Source organism: Taudactylus pleione, unplaced genomic scaffold (genome assembly GCF_031769625.1).
Source record: "Taudactylus pleione unplaced genomic scaffold, aTauple2 ptg000004l, whole genome shotgun sequence".
In the NCBI taxonomy this organism is placed as follows: domain Eukaryota; kingdom Metazoa; phylum Chordata; class Amphibia; order Anura; family Myobatrachidae; genus Taudactylus; species Taudactylus pleione.
Window position 1 is genome coordinate 1,295,453 of NW_028284407.1, and position 18,348 is coordinate 1,313,800.

Consider the following 18,348-nt stretch of genomic DNA (forward strand, 5'->3'; position numbering starts at 1 on the left):
ACAAGGCATTCCATGATGTTTTATACAATTTATTTATTTGTTTTAATAAATGCCACGTGTACTTCTGACTTATTACACATTGTTAAACAAATGTGTTGGTCTAATAGTTTTCTTTACAAAGTATGTTAAATATTATTTATTATTTTTTTTATTTGTGCTGGATCCTTCACAAAGTATAACTAACACTATGGACTATATAAACACATAGAGGGATATTCAATATGGGAGCGAAAAGCTGGACTTTTCGCTCCACATCGGAGATTCTCCTGGGATAAAGTATCGGGCGCGAGCCCGCTTTATCCCCGTATTCAATATAAAACCTACGAAAACGGGAAGCTGCGAAGTGGGATCTGTGTAAAAAAACGAAATTTTCCTGGAATAAATTGTAGGACCCCCCTAAAGTTGTAAAAACATGGGGGATCACTATGGGTACCCACTTTTTAGCCTGCAAATGAAAGTCGGGGATTTAAATAGCTGCAGGAGGTGTTTTTTCCCCACATTGAAGATGTGATGCAGAAGAGCACTTAGGTTTTTTTTTTTCATTTTTTTAAGTGGTCCCATCAAATTTGGGGTACATGAAAATGGGTACTAGCATATTTTTATGTCCCTAAAGTAAGTTTTAAAAAATTCTGCAACTATGCACCTGCCGCTAATAGCCTATTCTAGAAAACACCTGCCGCATACTTGCAGAATAGCCCTGAACCTATTTCCCTATTTTTAAACACTTTTTTTTCCCATTTTTTTTTTCACCCCAATTTTTTAATTAATTTTTTGGGGTGTCCCTATTTTTTAGAAAAAAAAATTTTGACAGTTATTTTTAAAATGTCATTCCCAGGGGTGCAGGCTATTTTTTTTAAGCCTGCACCCCTAAACCCCAATTCTGCACTTTTTTTCGCCACCTATTCAGTGGTGAAAAGTTATCCCTGTTTTTTTTCAAAGAACCTGCGAAAAGTCTTTGAAATTGAATACGGTGTAAAACCAAAGCCTCCGAAAATGACGTCATTGGTGCGAAAACATCGCAAAAACAAAGTTTTCGCTCCATATTGTATACCCCTAATAGTACTGTATAACTGAATGTGTGGCTGTAGCCTACTTACAGTGGAGGCTGTTGTTTTGTGGGCTGGACCCGTATTTATGAGAATGCAGCAAATCACCAGGAAGTAGTGACATCACTAGTGCTGCCAGGGAATCTGTCATAGACCGTTACTGGAGGGTGTGGCCACGCCAAGTTGCAAATAGTAGGGTTCTAAGGGCATGGGCGTGTCGCCTTGGGTAGTGGCTGCGCCCCATGATAGGTCAGAGATCATTGGCTGGAAGATGATCCCCTGGTCAATCTGTTCCCCAAACACCAGTAGCTCTTGTACCCACCTGATGGAGACCCTGGATCAGTGACGTGCGGTGTGGTCAGATGGGTCTGAGTGCTGGGAACCTGTCTCACCCCCTACCCATTGTAACTCTCCCTTCACTACACTCAGCTTCAGTGTCCACTGATTCTCCTACCTGCACCAGTGTCTTCTCTTGCTGCTGCTGACTGAGCTCCATCTCTAAACACTGCAGAGCACTTCCTGGTCACATGACACATCCAAGGTGTCCATCAGTGCTAGTCAAATGTGGGCGTGTCACAAGTGTTTTGTGGATGTGTCGCAGCCAGCAACTGCCTCTTTGCCCGCAGCTTTACTGGCACCAGCGGCTTATTTCCACCAGATATTCTGAGCAGTCAAAGGGTTGCTCAGAAGTTCAATATGCGACTGGTGTCTTAGCTGTGTACACAAGCAGCGGATTATAGCTTACCTGTACTGCGTGCCTAGTACTGCTGTTTTCAAAAACAAACTGTGATCACTAACCTACTGAACTTTGTAGCTCTAGAGAGGACTTTACATTACGGCAAATCATTTCTGAGATGAAGTCCATTCCTCCTGTTCCCACAAGAGCTGCCTTACACGCTGCAATTGTTATGCCCATTCTTGTGATTTTACTTCCAGTCATATACGCTGGGGTGTTTTATCCACTGCTATGCGTTATTGTTGATTTATTTGATGTCTGGATTAAAAGGTAAACAGTTCCTTAATAATAATAAGTTCTTTCCTTAAGCCTTTGAAAACTGTTATTTGAAAGTTTTGCAGGTAAACAAAAGTTTATGTGTACAGTTGCTAGCACTTTGCTAATCTTTATAATGATCAGGACGGGAGTGTGGTAATTTGTGACATAATAGTGCAGTGTTAACTCCCTTATAAAGTAATGTGACAAGATTTGTGCCGTTGCAGCGGCTTGGCATCAGGCTTTATTTAGCAAGACGACAACTTGTGCAAATTGCGCTTAATGATCAGTGCGTTCCAGATGCTGGGCCACAAACACAAATATTAGACATTTTCTCTGTATATAAGGTATTTAAATGAAACACATGGGGATCAAAATATGATGAGTAAGAAGGTGTTATTGACTATTGTCATTAGGGTGCTGTTTGCATATCCTAGACCAGGCCTGGCTCACCTATGACTCTCCAGCTGTTATGAAACTACAAGTCCTAGCATACCCTCCCACCGATCAGCTGGTACAGCATGCTGGGACTTGTAATTTAACAACAGCTGCAGAGCTGCAGGTTAGCCAGGCCTGTCCTAGGCGGTCATTTGGCCACAGTATGGTACACATAATGATTTATGTTAAAATAAAAGCTCAAATACAACAAACCAAATGAAGACAGTCCCCTGTCTGAGCTAAATATTTAAAAAGTGTCCCGGCTGTTTGCCTACCCCCCGACCCCCCATACTCCCCCCCCCTTCCCCCCCCCCCCGCAGTGTATGCGGGAGGTGATGACGTGCTTCACACTGAATCACATCATCATGGTCTTCCTCCTGCTTCTCAATGCCGGTAATAGGGACATGTTGATGTGGTCGCATGGTCAAGCCCCCGGTTGTGCCCCCAGTGCTGCGTCAAGACTCTGCCACTCCCCCCTTCAGGAGACGGCAGCAGCAATGTCGGCAAGCATGACTTAAACCTACTGTGTTCTCAGTTGTCTTTCTAAATTGTACCTAACTGAAGGGGAAGTAAATGGCAGATACAATTATGCTATTCCTTTATAAAGGCTATTAAACTGTTGTGTCAGAAGCCCATTGCCTTATCCCTGGAACTCACCACACCCCCAATGACATCATACCACAGCCTCAATTTTATATTTTGCCACAAGGCCATGCCCCAAGCTGCTGTAGTGAGAGTGGATTAGCACATATCAATAAGACTGACAGGGCAGCTCTGGAAAAATAAACTGTATTCAGTACTTAGAACAATAAACAATAATGGTGCGCCAAGCCAGCCTAGATCTGGACTATATCATGGAGGTATCACGTGGTATTTAACAATTAAAGTCCATTAATAACGACCCACAAGAAATGGATCCAAACTTCACTGTGTCCTCCTTTGTTTCTTCCAACCAGATAAAAACATGCAAGAGATAGAACACAATACTATGGGGCCTGTTCAGAGATGGACGCTATTCTCATCGTTGCTGCGTCTTTGAGCGTATTTGCAGATAGAGGACCTGCACATTCACAGATCTCTAACAATCAGACGTGTAGTATTTTAGGACTTGTTGAGGAAACCACGGTGTTCATGCAAGGAAAAACGTGACACTATGGGGCATATTCAATTGGGGGCGAGAATAGCAAAAATACCGCATATGCGGGGTTTTCCTGCAGGTGCTATTCAATTAGGATCAGGGTTTTTGATTTTTTAGAGCGCTGGGAGGTTGTTGTTTTTGCGCACCTCCAGAGCACGACCAATTTTTCCTAAAATCCACAGTTTTAGGAAGAATGGTCGGGAAATGCTCTGGGACCCTGGTGGCACCCCTCCTAATGACTAGTTAAGCAATTGGAAGTTTCCAGTTAGCTTAATTAGTCAGTAATACTCACCTTCCAAAGTGCTGTCTTCTGCATCCAGCGTCGGGACCTGGGACCTCATTCAGAGCCGGTCGCACAGAGCGTGCGGTCGGTCTGAAAGAGGAGAGGACCTCTTCCTTTGCGGTAGTAAGGCTGTGGGTTAACACCCACAGCCTTACGACCGCCTAAGGTGATGGTCAAGACCATCGCGACCATCGGGGCTTACGACGAGACCCTAGGGTAGGATCTCCCTTGTCGTAAGCCCCGGAGAGCTTTCGGCTCTGTCTGAGCAGGAAGCTCTCCACTGACATCACTAGTGATGTCAGTGGGGCCTCCCCCAAACGGTAGGCGTTCCCATGGGAACGCCTCCATTTGGGCTGCCACCCCCCCGGCCCGCCTTCCAAACGGGGCGAGCTGTCAATCAACATCCACAGCTCGCCCCCTTTGGATCGAGACCCGCTATGACCGGCGCTATCGGTCGTAGCGGGTCTCACGCATGCGCACGACGGCGCCGGCGCCGTCATGCGCATGCTCTGTGGGGGGCCATCGACCCGGTCCGAGCGCATCGGCGCTAACGACCGGGTCTGAATGACCGCCCTGGTCTCCTGCAGCAGTGGTGAGTATATCAGTGTGTGTGAGACCCCCAGTGTGTGTGTGTCCAGTGTAAGTATGCCCCCACGTAACGGATGCTCAGAGAACTACATCTCCCAGCAGCCCTTGTGCCTCCCTCCAGCCCCTGTTTGATGATAGAGGGGAGGCCACGGGGAGCCGCAGAGACCCCCGGGGAGGTAAGCATAATTTTTTTAATAGATTTTTTGACGTGGTGCGGGGTTTTCTGCTCTGAAAACTCTGCGACCACTTTTTTAAAATTAGATACCACGGGTATCGGGAGCGCCCATACCCGCGGTAAACCAAAATTGGGCGCGAGGTTTTTTCCTTGCTAAACCTTGCGCCCACTTGAATATGCCCTTATAGGTATTCTTCCGTCACCAGGCTGGGAGTACTGACAGTCACAATAAACCAGAAAAAAAAGTTTCCTTCCAGAGCACTGCAAAAAAAGCAGCGAAAAGACTTGAATGCTACAAGATAATATAAATTCAGAGATCCTTGTTGCATATATTTGCAAATACATGGTTAAGCCTCGGGCCCAGTCAAGGCTCCTCTATACCGGCATCTCCAATGCTACAGGATAATAGCGCCCACTCTGGGTCATATAATAGCATACTGTTGTGCCACATGACATCAGCACATACATAGATATATTTAATTAGAGCCAACTCACCTATGAGGTACCCCTGAGACCTCCACCTAGCACTACAGGAACCAGCACACCCTCCCAATGCTGGTCCCATCCATGTCACCCAGAACAGAAATACACACTAGAGGTTGTTCTATGAGCCTCAGAGATCATCTGCGTGACCATCGGCCATGTCAGTTACCCTCAGGTTACTCAGGATGTCCAGGTATATCACGCTGCCGGGGCCAGTGAAGATGCGTCCAAGGATGCAGCCATAGGCACCAGCATGCCAAAAAAACAGCCGTCACGCCCCCTGTTTTCTGGGACACTGTGTCGCCGCACCCCAAACACCGTGCTGCAGCTTTTGGGGCACTGCGAGTGACATCTCAAAAACAGATCTGCACCTGCGCTGTGCGGCTCCTGTGCATGTGCAGATCTCAAAAAAACAGAGATGTACACAAACCACAGGTTTTGCAATGCATACATCTATGATTTAGGCCCTAAATGGGTGCAGGGTATAACTATAAATTCATTTCCAGAGTCCCGCGTCAGCGCTGCAGCACTAGCAGAAATCACTGAGAAAATGGTGCTGCGGCCATTATCCTGGAGATTTGCACATGTGCAGTAGAGAAGTCACCGGTACCATGAAGCAGGCACCATGTTCCTGGAGATCTGCATGCGAAGTACAATGCCAGAGTCTACTGAACTGCAGAGGGGAGGGGGAGCCTGCAAATGAGCCCCCTCCTCCCTTAACCGCCCTGGTCAAGTAACTTTGCTCCATGGTAACAACATGCTGCACTGCAGGGGGGGGGGGCAAATTTAGAATGTGCTGAGAGATTTAATTTTGAGGGAGGTTTGTTCAAACTGAAATTTAAAATGCAGTGTAAAAATAAATCTGTCCAGCATTTGTGGGCTACATACAAAAGCAGCCAGTATTTACCCTGCATACAAAATAAATGCATCTGCATCCCTGGGCATTGCAACATGGTTTGTGTACTTGGTCTTTTTGCTTTGCCCACAAGTCAGAATCAGCCCCCAAGTGTGTGAAGGGCCCCCAGACTAAAAGAGGAAATGAGGGTGGGGCTCTGATTTACGCTGCATAAGCCAAAGTTAAACTGCACGTTGTGATTATGATAACTGCTGTGGTTGCTCACAATGAAGAGACTAGAAGGGTGAGAAGTGAGACTCTATCTCTCTCTCTTACCAGGAGTTCAGGATAAAGCCATGAGAGAGGACTTGGCACTTTAATCCCTTCAAAGGGACCAATGTAATACAGGCCCGCTTTCCCTGGCAAGTCTTTGAGGGGTATAGTATTGGTTTTACTGCAGGGAGGCCACATAAAGAGCGCTCTCCTGGTAATATGAACAATGTACAGTTATGATCGTATTACCTTGCTGCAGCAAAGGGACTGGGCAGGAATTATTCATGTGCCATGGAAACACTACAGCTAACAAATCATGTCTTGTATTTATTACAATCTGAGATAAAGAGGGAAGTCCTATGCTTTCATTCATTTGCCTCTGGCAGCTAGGTGGGCGCACTTTGCCTATTTTCCAGACATGACCGAGGAGAGAAACTAATTGACAAATGCAAAGTGTATGATCATACAGGACATGGGGTAATAAAGCAAAACGAAGGGGTCAATTCAATTAGGTGCGAGTTGCAAATTTGTTACATGAAATTCTTAGACTTTGCACTAATATGCACACCCAAGAATTCTCCTATCCAATTATAACTGGGGCTGGGGGGGGAGGGGGGGTTGCATATTGTCAGCTAAATGTGATGTGAGAGAACTGCATGAAAAAGTGGGGAGACCTAATTGGACCCCCAAAAAAGTGACAGTTTTGATCACAGAATCATACAGAAGGCTGTTAGTGGGGATAAAAAAGTGCTGGAAGTATTTAAACTGTGTTAAATGGCTAATTTGTATATTTAAAAAAAAAAAAGTAAAAAAATTTAAAAAGCAAACTTTTCATTTACTTTCATACGAAAAAAATGCATTAAAAACATTGGAAAAAAGATGCTTCTGGGGTACTTTGAGAGGACTTTAAACATTTTTAAAAGGCAATTATTTTTCCAAAAAATAGATACTCTAACGACATTTGGGGTGCATAAAGAAAAAAAAAGATGATTTGGGTGTAATTAGAGGCCATTTTTACACCCCAAAAATGACATGTAATTATTGGACTAATTAGGCTAATTGGAAACTTCTAATTGCCTAATTAGGGGTGATGTCCAAGGTGTTTTGCATGGTGTCAACACATTTTAACCTTTAAATATTTTTCCTACCATCGCTCACCCTTAGGGAGGTGTGAATGGAAATATGAGAGTTTACTCTGACTGGTTCAATGCGAGTTACTAATTGGATTGCAAAATGAAATTGCGATGTGAATTCGCAGAGAAAACTGCAACTTGCACCTGATTGGATTGACCCCTAAGTAGTTAGTAGTGTAGAAGTCATGCAGCTAAAATACAGCACTGATATAAAAAGAAAGAATCTGACTGGTGCAGAGCTGAGTGCCAGCTGTCAGTAATTACACCCACATTGCCTGCACGGAGCAATTTACCCTATACTGAGCTATATGCACCTGTGCATCCAGACCGCCCCATCCTTACCCTCGGTCTCATACCTATCAGTGCGGACTTGCACCAGTCCTATCCCTGTTGCAAAAGATCTATCTGATAACAGGTGTATTTCTGCATTAGCACAATTCTGCTTAGCCCACAATTCTGTCCGCATCACCTCGTTACACCCTTATAAACTCTACCTATGTACAAACATCCCTGCAAATGGTGATGCGATTCGGTTGAATATGCAGCACCAATAGTTGTGTATGCTGAGCTCCGGAGCACGCACAATGCGAATTCATACAGCCGCATGACTGACATGCGTTCCTCTCTGCATCAGCCCTAATGTGAGAACATGGAAGTCAACTCATCTCTCACATGGGGAAATGTATCAAACCTTGGAGACAAAGTGGATAAGTTGCTCAAATCAACCAATCAGCTTCTGTCATTTATCTAGTACAGTCTGTGAAATGACCGATTGGTTGATCTGGGCAACTGCTCCACTTTATCTCTCTCCAAAGCCTGGTACAACTCCAGAAAAGAGAGGAGAGCTCAAGATCAAAATTTGTCAAAGGCACAATCATTGTTATGGTCACCCTGCCCGCATAGACACCTCCTGTGAGTTATCGGGCATATCTATAATGGGTAAATGGTGTGCGGTGCACACGAGCCCACGCTGGCGCTGCAGAGCACGAAAAAATCACAGGGAAAATGTCGGCAGCCATTTTCCAGACTTGCATGTGCGCAGTGAGAAAAGGAATCCTCTGGTGCCTCCTATAGGTCCCGTATATGGCAAAAAGTAACAATCACAAAATAGATGATAAAACAAATGGTTTATTTAAGACACCATAAACATGAATATGTATGGTGAGGTATGAACGATATTATGATAGGCTATAGCCAATAAAAAATAGACAAACTCACTAACAACATGCAACATAAAACGAATACAGTGGTAGGTAGGGCAGCAGACACGCTATGTGTGCGTTTTACTCTGCTCATAAGATCCTGTAATGGTAATCCAAATATATGAGGTGGTTAGATATAAATATCCTCCTAGATAGTGTCAATCTCAGGTAACAGGTCCCTCTCCACTGTCATCAACGCGATTCGCCTACTACTAGACTTCCTCGGGATGGTGTCACGTGCGCAGTAGACATGTCCCCAGGAATAAGGCGGGGGTGCCAGAATCCACTGCGCTGTCAGAGAACGCCCCTGTGTGAGTTGTTCTGCATTTGTACATTGAACCTGCCCCGTGCACATCTGTGCCAACTATCCCGCTTTTGGTAGGACAGTCCCACTATTCAGGGACTGTCCCACCCTTCCACTCATGGGCCACAGTGTCCCGCGGTGGTGGGGGAGTTTGGAGAAGTCACTCTCACCGCTGCTCACAGGGAAGAATGTGAAGAGAAGCCCATAGGTTTAGGCCTATAGATGGCGTTGCCTACCGGCCACAGGCTCTGGAAAGTTTTCCGGAGAATTAAACATATGGGGAATGCAGTCAAAACTCCGAAAACGGCATTAGCCATCGGTTCTACCGCACAGCCTCTGCCCCTGGGTAAAGAGCCATTCAATTAAAGGCCTGGGATCAACCCACAACTAGTCCAGAGGCAACACTTAACAAATTTGTGCTGTGGGCTGATGGCAATAATGTAGTGTAGTGTAGAGTAGCTCAGAGCCGTAACTAGACTTTTTGGTGCCCTGTGCCAGAAAGAGCTCTGGCTCCCCCCTCATTTTTCAAAGGGACATAATGCACCCAAAAATGGGCCATGGCTTCTTCATGGGGAAGGGCCAGGGAAGAGATAGGGGAGGCCAGGAGATGCTGGGGATGAAATAAGAGGAAGCTACAAGCAAGAATGATAATAAACAGAAATTTGACAGGCACAAACAGAGCGCCCTGACCTGTGGTGCCCTGTGCGATGGCACCGGCCGCACTACCCTAGCTACGGCCCTGGTGTAGCTGTAGTGCACAGAGGCTCTCAGTTCCCCATGTGTGCTTCTGTCCCCTTTCCCATTACAATATGTGCCTCTTCCCCCTTTCCCATTAAAATATGTGCCTCCTCCACCTTTCCCATTACAATGTGTGCCTCCGCCCCCTATCCCATTACAATATGTGTCTCTTCCCCCTTTCCCATTACAATATGTGTCTCTTCCCCCTTTCCCAATACAATATGTGCCTCTTCCCCCTTTCCCATTACAATATGTGCCTCTTTCCCATTACAATATGTGCCTCTTCCCCCTTTCCCATTACAATATGTGCCTCTTCCCCCTTTCCCATTACAATATGTGCCTCTTCCCCCATTTGCATTATAATATGTGCCTCTTCCCCCTTTCCCATTACAATATGTGCCTCTTCCCCCTTTCCCATTACAATATGTGCCTCTTCCCCTTTCCCATTACAATATGTGCCTCTTCCCCCTTTCCCATTACAATATGTGCCTCTTTCCCATTACAATATGTGCCTCTTCCCCCTTTCCCATTACAATATGTGCCTCTTCCCCCATTTGCATTATAATATGTGCCTCTTCCCCCTTTCCCATTACAATATGTGCCTCTTCCCCTTTCCCAGTACAATATGTGCCTCTTCCCCTTTCCCATTACAATATGTGCCTCTTCCCCTTTTCCCATTATAATATGTGCCTCTTCCCCCTTTCCCATTACAATATGTGCCTCTTCCCCCTTTCCCATTACAATATGTGCCTCTTCCCCCTTTCCCATTACAATATGTGCCTCTTCCCCCTTTTGCATTACAATATGTGCCTCTTCCCCCTTTCCCATTACAATATGTGCCTCTTCCCCCTTTCCCATTACAATATGTGCCTCTGCCCCTTCCCCTTTACCATATGTGCCTTTACCCTCTTTACCATTTGTGCCAGTATTCCATCCCTATCTGTGACTCCCTTATATCAGTACCATTCAGGGTCATAACTAGGGGTGTGCCGGCAGTGCTGCTGCGCAGGACCCCGGGGGGTGGCACTGTTGCTGCCCTACGGCACCTACATGTGGCTTGCAGGGTGCTCCGGGCAGGCACCATGCAGCTTGTGGGGCATCTCCGGACAGGCAATATGCAGCTTGTGGGGCATCTCCAGGCAAGCACCATGCAGCTTGTGGGGCAATGATGCTCCGGGCAGTGCTCTGCTTCCCAGAGCCAGCAGCCCTGCCCCCTAGTTGTGAAGTCATGATGTTACGGGTTTAAGGGGTGTGGACAGTACAGGGCAGATTAGATCCCTGGTCCAACCTTAATACCATTGCCTCTATTACCACCTCTGCCCCACCTGCCCATGTGTACCTCTGCCCGCTCTCCACATTAATAATTCTGCAAAAGGGAATCTTGTTTCCTCACTGTTTCACAAAACCCATCACTGGGAGAGGGAGCTGGGCCAATATCAGAGACTTATGAGAGTTGGTATGTATGGGCCTGATCATTATTTTCTGATGCTAGCACAGGATGGGCAGCACCTTGTGTCTTGTAGATGTTACTTATTCCTAGTCAGTTAATAGACACCCATCTAACACAACCTATGCATGTGCAAGCATACTGCTGACACCCATAGCAACTATGTCAGAAATGTGCTCTCATTGGTTTACATGGCACTAGATGACCATAGCTAATTGATAATTTATTGTTACTATGGAAACTTGCACCTATGATAGTAAATATCTCTCTCTGCATCTGATTCCTGTTGCAAGGCGTAAAAACGAGTGAATCATGATGCAGAGGTGCCATATTTAGGTCATTCAGGTCATCCTGAATTCCCGTCAGCGGCAGCCCGACATGAGCAGAGTTCGAAGCAGCGGAAGCCCGACAGCGCTGGAAATCCCGATCGTGGATAGGTGAGTATCTACTAACCTAACTCCCCTAACCCTAACCCTCCTTAGGGGTGCCTAACCCTAACTTCCCCCCCAAGTGCCTAACTCTAATCCCCCCTCTAAGTGCCTAACCACCCCCTTCCCCGCTGCCTAAACCTAAGTCCCCCGGGGGGGTGCCTAACCCTAAGTCCCCCCCGGGGGTGCCTAACCCTAACCCTCCCTCCCCCTAGCCTAACCCTAACCCTCCCGGGGGGGTGCCTAACCCTAAGTCCCCCCTGGGAGCCCTAAACTGAACCCTCCCCCCCCCCGCGGCTGTCCACTCGCGGCGCCCGGCATCACTACGATCGTGACGCTGGGCGCCGGTCAAAAGCGGGCGTCTACATCTAGGATATGACAGTCGGGAAGCTGGCTGCCGGTATTTAGGCAGTCGGCTTCCCGATTGCATACCATCCTGATTTACCTGCCATTGTGCTAAGAAAAATAAGGGAACATTGAGGTTGCCTTTATCTAATGTGTCATTTTCTCCATTTGGTGACTTTATATGTGTGTTTATACTGAACAAACTAGCTGTGCGGAGCTAATAACACCATATTAAATGTGCTGGTTAAAGCCACTGCAAACAGGCTGCTACAATGATGTCCTTAGGTGCATTTAAAAAATTCTGTGCCGTAATCCAAAGCAAAGAAAGCCTTCAGGCTCGGCCAATATACACCTCTTGTAGCTCATTTACCTCTCTTTGAAGCATTTTAAAACCTGGATTTGCATCTATAACAATCAGACAGGTCATTATTATGCATAATGAATGCCCCAACACCCAACCTATCACCCCAGCAAGTATTTCCCATTGTGCCAGGTGCCCATTTGCCATACAAATCAATGTGCAGAACATAATATATATAGAACCAGTGTAATATAAAAAGGGGGGAAGAACATCTTTAGTGTTGGAAAGTTACCTTCACTGGCCATAGATGTATTCAGTGTGTTGCCCACTGGGGGACAGTGACCTAAGGGGTTTCCTTCATGAATCTTCAGGAGTGTGTTCCACACCAGTACAAGGGATTGCCCATCTAGGGGAGCAGGACTGTAACTGCAGCACTAAGGAACCACTCCTGGCATTCCTGTATAATTACATAATCACAGCGTGGTCAACTTTACAAAAATCCCAGTTATTATATATATTATTTATTACCAGTTACTTATATAGCGCTCACATATTCCTCAGTGCTTTACAGAGAATATCTGGCCATTCACATCAGTCCCTGCCCCACTGGAGCTTACAATCTAATTCTCTGCTACACAAATACACCAGGGTCAATTTTGTGAAAAGCTGAATGTCCCCATCCTGCAAAATTGTATGTACCATAATATTCTATTTCTGGCTAATAAAAATGATTAGAGAATAGAGATATAGGGGCATATGTATCAAAGCTTGATGTGAGATAAAATTGTGAAATATATATCACCATCCAATCAGCTCCAAACTATCATTTCTTAAACACAACCTGCAAAATGTAAGTTAGAAGCTGATTGGTTGGTGATATATATCTCACAATTTTATCTTACACCAAGCTTTGATACATATGCCCCATAAAGTATTATTTTACATTCTTAATTACGTAACAGCAAATAGTTTCTTCACTTTGTAAGCTCTCATCAGTGATGCTATAGAGATGTTTACAGTACATCAGTGATATTTATTTGACGCCTTTTGTATCCCGTAAAGTGATGCCGGTCACATAAAAACTTAGACGTCTTTATTATAAAAGAATGCATTCAAATGAATGAAGTTTATTTCTGATGACCGTGTTGCACATGTAATAAATGTATAGCTATTAGGTCGCAGATAAGAAGGAATTCTAAATCCTCAATAGGTCACTTGTGTCAGCCAAATATAGGCATTTTTGGAAATTCCTCCACATAATAATAATACTATTAATAATCGTAATAAAGTGCTTAGTACATTACTTTATCAACAAAATTCACCCAATATCAGGAGGGAAAGAAGAACAAAATCTATCTCTATACACAAATAACAAAGGGAGATTGTCTCTTTGCTACAAATCCTTAATTATAAAAAAAAAAGCAGAGAGGAGGGGGATCCTGTCCTGGACAAGCAGTGTGAGGGTCTCCAGGACCTGAGGGTCCCTTTGATCAGGAAAATCCAATTATTTGTATATATACATTTCCCACATAGTGATTACTTCATTAATTGTCCCGCCTGTATCACCTCCCTTCCCACCCCCTGTAATAATCAGCTCTTTTATCCAAACCAACAAACACTCTGTAGGAGCTTTTGTAGATTGGAAGGATTTGCTTTCTCCTGTGAGAGAGCTGCTGTGCTTTGATGATTGGGCAGCTGGGAACTTCAAAGGGACAGACCCGGGCTGTGACTGGCTGGCGGCCCAGCAAAGTCCTCATCACATTCTTGGAGGTGCTCCGGCTACACTCAGTCTGCAGGGGGGGGGGAGGACCAACCTGCACTGAGCCCGGGACCAGGCACTCACACACCCTGGGGACCGGGACTGGGCTCCTCCATGAGTCTGCAGCAGTGTGCTGCCCATCAGTACCCAAGCTTCACCCAGCTGCTGCAGGAGCAGGACCATGGCCGCTGCTGTCGCTGTTCTGAGGAGCGACTCGCTGCAGACATTCCTACAGGTCAGTGCGACTTTACTTTGCACACGCGCAGGTAGTGGTGCAGTCTAGCAGCAGCAGGGTATGTGAGAAAGTAATGCTACAAACAAAATAACTTAATATAATGTCCATAAACAGCCACAAACTGAATGACTACAATGCATATGGATATTAATGAATTGATAATTACTTGTCATTAAAAGTAGAGTTTCTTTTAACTAGTTTTTTTTAAACTTTATTACAATAATTTTAAAAGCTTCATATATTATATAATAATATGGAAAAATGCAGCAAATACAATATTGATTTATGTTAAGGATATATATACACACACATGTATCTAGCTACAGTATATAGATTAACTTTCACAGTTGCAAAATAAAAGTTGACATTTTGGTCTTTAATAGATTGCAAAGCTATGTTTACGTTTTCCTTTGTAAATCCCTTTGTAAATGGCATATAAATATGTTGGCTGTGCTTTTTGGATACTATGATCCTTTATGAAGCCAATATTTAATATGCAAAATGGTCCAAAAATGGTAATAGGGCTCATAAACGCATACACAGTAATGTGCAGCAACAACCTAAACTCACCAACATTGATCATTGAATTTTGATATAATAATGTTAATGGCAGTAAAATGCAGTACTTGACAACGGTAAAGCACTAAGTAAGGTATATTTCAAATTTGAGAATTATATTGCACATGTCAGTATGTTTTGAATACAGGAACTATGATCATTTACTAATGGACTAATTATTTTGAGTTGTTTCACTTTTGATTGTTTTTACATCTCTGTAAATGTGCAGGAGCAAAGCAGTTTTAAAGTTTAAAAAGTTACCAGCATGTGAAATATGTACAGTATATTCTGATGGCATTTTATACATCAGACAACTGCAATACTTTCTAACGTATCCTTAAATGTCTTTATTTACAGGACAGAACGCCCAGCGCCTCACCAGATGTGGGTAAACATTCCCCTTTGGCACTTCTGGCAGCTACATGTAGTCGAATAGGTCAACCTGGAGGTGGTCATGACTTTATTCAGGTTCCTTATGATCCAGCCATCGGTTCTCCATCAAGGATTTTCCACCCATGGACTAATGACATTTCTACGCACTCTCCAGGTGGACTTCAGGCACACAACGGTCTTGGACTTATGGCTCAAAAAAATCAGCTCTCATCTCACATTCAGTCTTCATTTGTAACCCATGAACTACCCTTGACTCCCCCTGCTGATCCCTCCTACCCATATGAATTTTCCCCAGTTAAAATGTTATCTTCGCCTATGGCAGCTTTTCAGTCTTCTAACTGCCAGTCAGCCTATGTACCTTCTGTTTCCTATGCTCCTGCTGCCCCCATTGCTTCTGCAATTCATGGTTTTGTACCAGGTCATTCGAACCTGATTCGGCAACAGCACAGGCAACTGTCCCCCAATCCAGCGGAAGATATATCTTGGTGGAGTATTCAGCAGTCAGTTCCAGTCACCCACCAGTCTCCAATTCCTCATGTTCATCACCGGTTTCCCATCCAGAGAAGTTTAGTTCTGGGACACTCAGACTTTGCACAGTACCAGACACAAATAGCAGCACTCCTACAGACCAAATCCCCGCTGGCTACTGCCAGGAGGTGCAGGCGCTGCAGATGTCCTAACTGCCAAACTTCCAGCGGTCAAGATGAGCCTGGGAAAAAAAAACAACACATCTGCCACATCCCAGGTTGCGGAAAAGTCTATGGTAAAACCTCACACTTAAAGGCTCATTTAAGGTGGCACTCAGGGGAGAGACCATTTATTTGCAACTGGTTGTTCTGTGGCAAAAGTTTCACCCGATCGGATGAGCTGCAGAGGCACTTAAGGACTCATACTGGGGAAAAGCGATTTGTCTGTTCGGAATGTGGGAAAAGATTCATGAGAAGCGATCACCTGGCCAAACACGTGAAGACACATCAGAACAAGAAGATAAAAGGGGTTGAAAGGACAGTAAAACAAGAGCAAATCAAAGACCACTAAAGGAGCTTGATGGATCCTTCCGCAGTGCAATATACTTGAATACAGAGTTCTTGGAATACTGTTAAATGTATCAGAGCACAATACATGTCAGATTCCCCCATGATTTATTTTTGGATCATCCCAGTGAATCCATGGATTTGTATATTTCTGCTAACAGTGTTGTTAAATAAAGTCGGTATAATTCAAATATTTAAGACTTTTTCTGAAGCCTCCGTTCGTTCCCAGCAGACTATTGGTGTATTTGTTTGCAGGTATTTTTCTCCCTCGCATATCAGCATGCATTATTGATTGTGTAAATGGGATTTAACACGGTTCCACTTTCAAATAAACAATTCTCTTGTGCAAAGATTCACAGCCAAATTGGCTTTGTCTGAATTTGAATTTATATGCGTCATGACACTTGTACCGATTATATGGTCCTGTATCAAATACTTTTTCATACCTCCTTCTGGATTGCGTTTCATCTTTCCTTTCTTAACATCCCACTTTAGGGTATTTTATACACTGTACTATTTTTATGGCTATACACCTTCATCAACTTTCAGACATTTTGGCCTGTCTCCTAGTTTTTCTATAATTCTATATAAACTATTATTGTTACTGTGACATCAGTATCATGCTCTATGTATAATGTTAATTTGATCCTGCAACCAGCCGAGTTATGTGCTTGTTTACTTAGTATTTATTTAGTTTCTTCTTTGGTATTTAAAACGTTGAAACATATGTTTTGTTGGATTTCTCCACAGTATTCAATTAAAGCCAAAACAAAATAGTATGATTGAGGCCAATCAATAATCAACTTATTGCCATAAAAAATTAGACAATGCAATTGTGATTGAATATTTTTATTCTACTCACTGACTTCCATCACCAAACATACAAAGGCTTATTTACGTTGATGTTGTATACATTTCAAGAACAGACTTTAATAAAGGTACAATATGGGTTTTGTTTTAGAATTAGCTTTATGCATTATCTTTAAACAAGACCATTGGGGTCATAGAATTTATCATCAATAACACTGTCTATCTTTAGCAAACTATGTTCTAATTGTAGCTATCACTAATTTTGGTGCTGCTACATACTTTTGTACTAAGGACTTCAGGACTGCCTTCTGCCTAAAGGCCCCCATACATCAGCAATTGATTGCAGCAATCGTGTAATTTGCAATCGATTGTGTATAAAAATCTTTCCCTTTTTCAATCGATTGCAGAATTGCCACAATCGATTGAAAAAGGGAAAGATTTTTTTATACACAATCGATTGCAAATTGCACAATTGCTGCAATCAATTGCTGATGTATGGGGACCTTTAGCCACTTAAAAACAATTCCAGTTTATCCCGATTCCTAGGGGTATATGTAGTAAAGATCGATTTTAATCAATCGATCAACATCGATGTTTTGTTTCTGGGACTAAATCGCACATTAATGGTGCATACACACAGTCAGATTTTTCTTCAGATCTGAACGATAACGATTTTAAAAATCATTCATTCGTTCATATCTGAAGGAATATCTGACGTGTGCAACAATGAACGATGTGCGTTCCCGATTGTCAGATAACGATATTTGGCAACTGATGTGTTTGCAGTCAGTTTTGGACGATTTCCATTCATTTTAATACAGTCAAAAATCGTTCAATCGTTCATCTGACATATATGACCGTGTGTATGCACCATTACTAATACTTAAAAAACGAATTCAAAAATTGACTGTTAGTAAATGTGTGACTTAGCCCCAGAAACAAAACATCGATTTTAAATGGACCTTTAGTAAATATACCCCCTAGCATGAGATGGGAAATTAGTTTTGAGTAACCTTCAGCTTTTATCAATATACGATATAAGTACTCTGTTACTGGCAGAGGATTAAGGTGTTAATGCTTCTAAGATATAGGTTGCCAGTATCAATGTAAGTAAATTGGTGGTATGTTCCGTTACCTTAAAACAATTTTATAGTTCCTCTTTTCTATCACCTTTACTTTCTTTGGGTGTGAGTATTTATTAAGACATTAGCCCAGTGGCTACCGAACTTTCTTGAATCACAGCGCCCTAGAGAATCAGTAAAAAGTTTCTTCATGAGAACTTCAGCAAAAATGATTCAATGAAGTAACTTGTACTTACCTGTCATTATTAGCTCCAGTGATGGATGGTGGACAGGGTTGTGCTTCTGTTTGTCCGCAGATATGATTGGCAGCCACCAGTACTGAATTTGCC

At 43.7% G+C, this 18,348-nt stretch overlaps 1 protein-coding gene across 1 annotated transcript; it reads left to right on the forward strand.

Moving 5' to 3' along the window:
• The first annotated feature begins 13,794 nt into the window (after positions 1-13,794).
• On the forward strand, positions 13,795-16,784 carry SP5 (Sp5 transcription factor). Its single transcript, XM_088467506.1, has 2 exons — positions 13,795-14,142; positions 15,058-16,784. Exons 1-2 carry the CDS (start codon positions 14,089-14,091, stop codon positions 16,129-16,131), a joined length of 1,128 nt encoding a protein of 375 aa, XP_088323632.1. The 5' UTR covers positions 13,795-14,088; the 3' UTR covers positions 16,132-16,784.
• Positions 16,785-18,348: the final 1,564 nt, after the last annotated feature.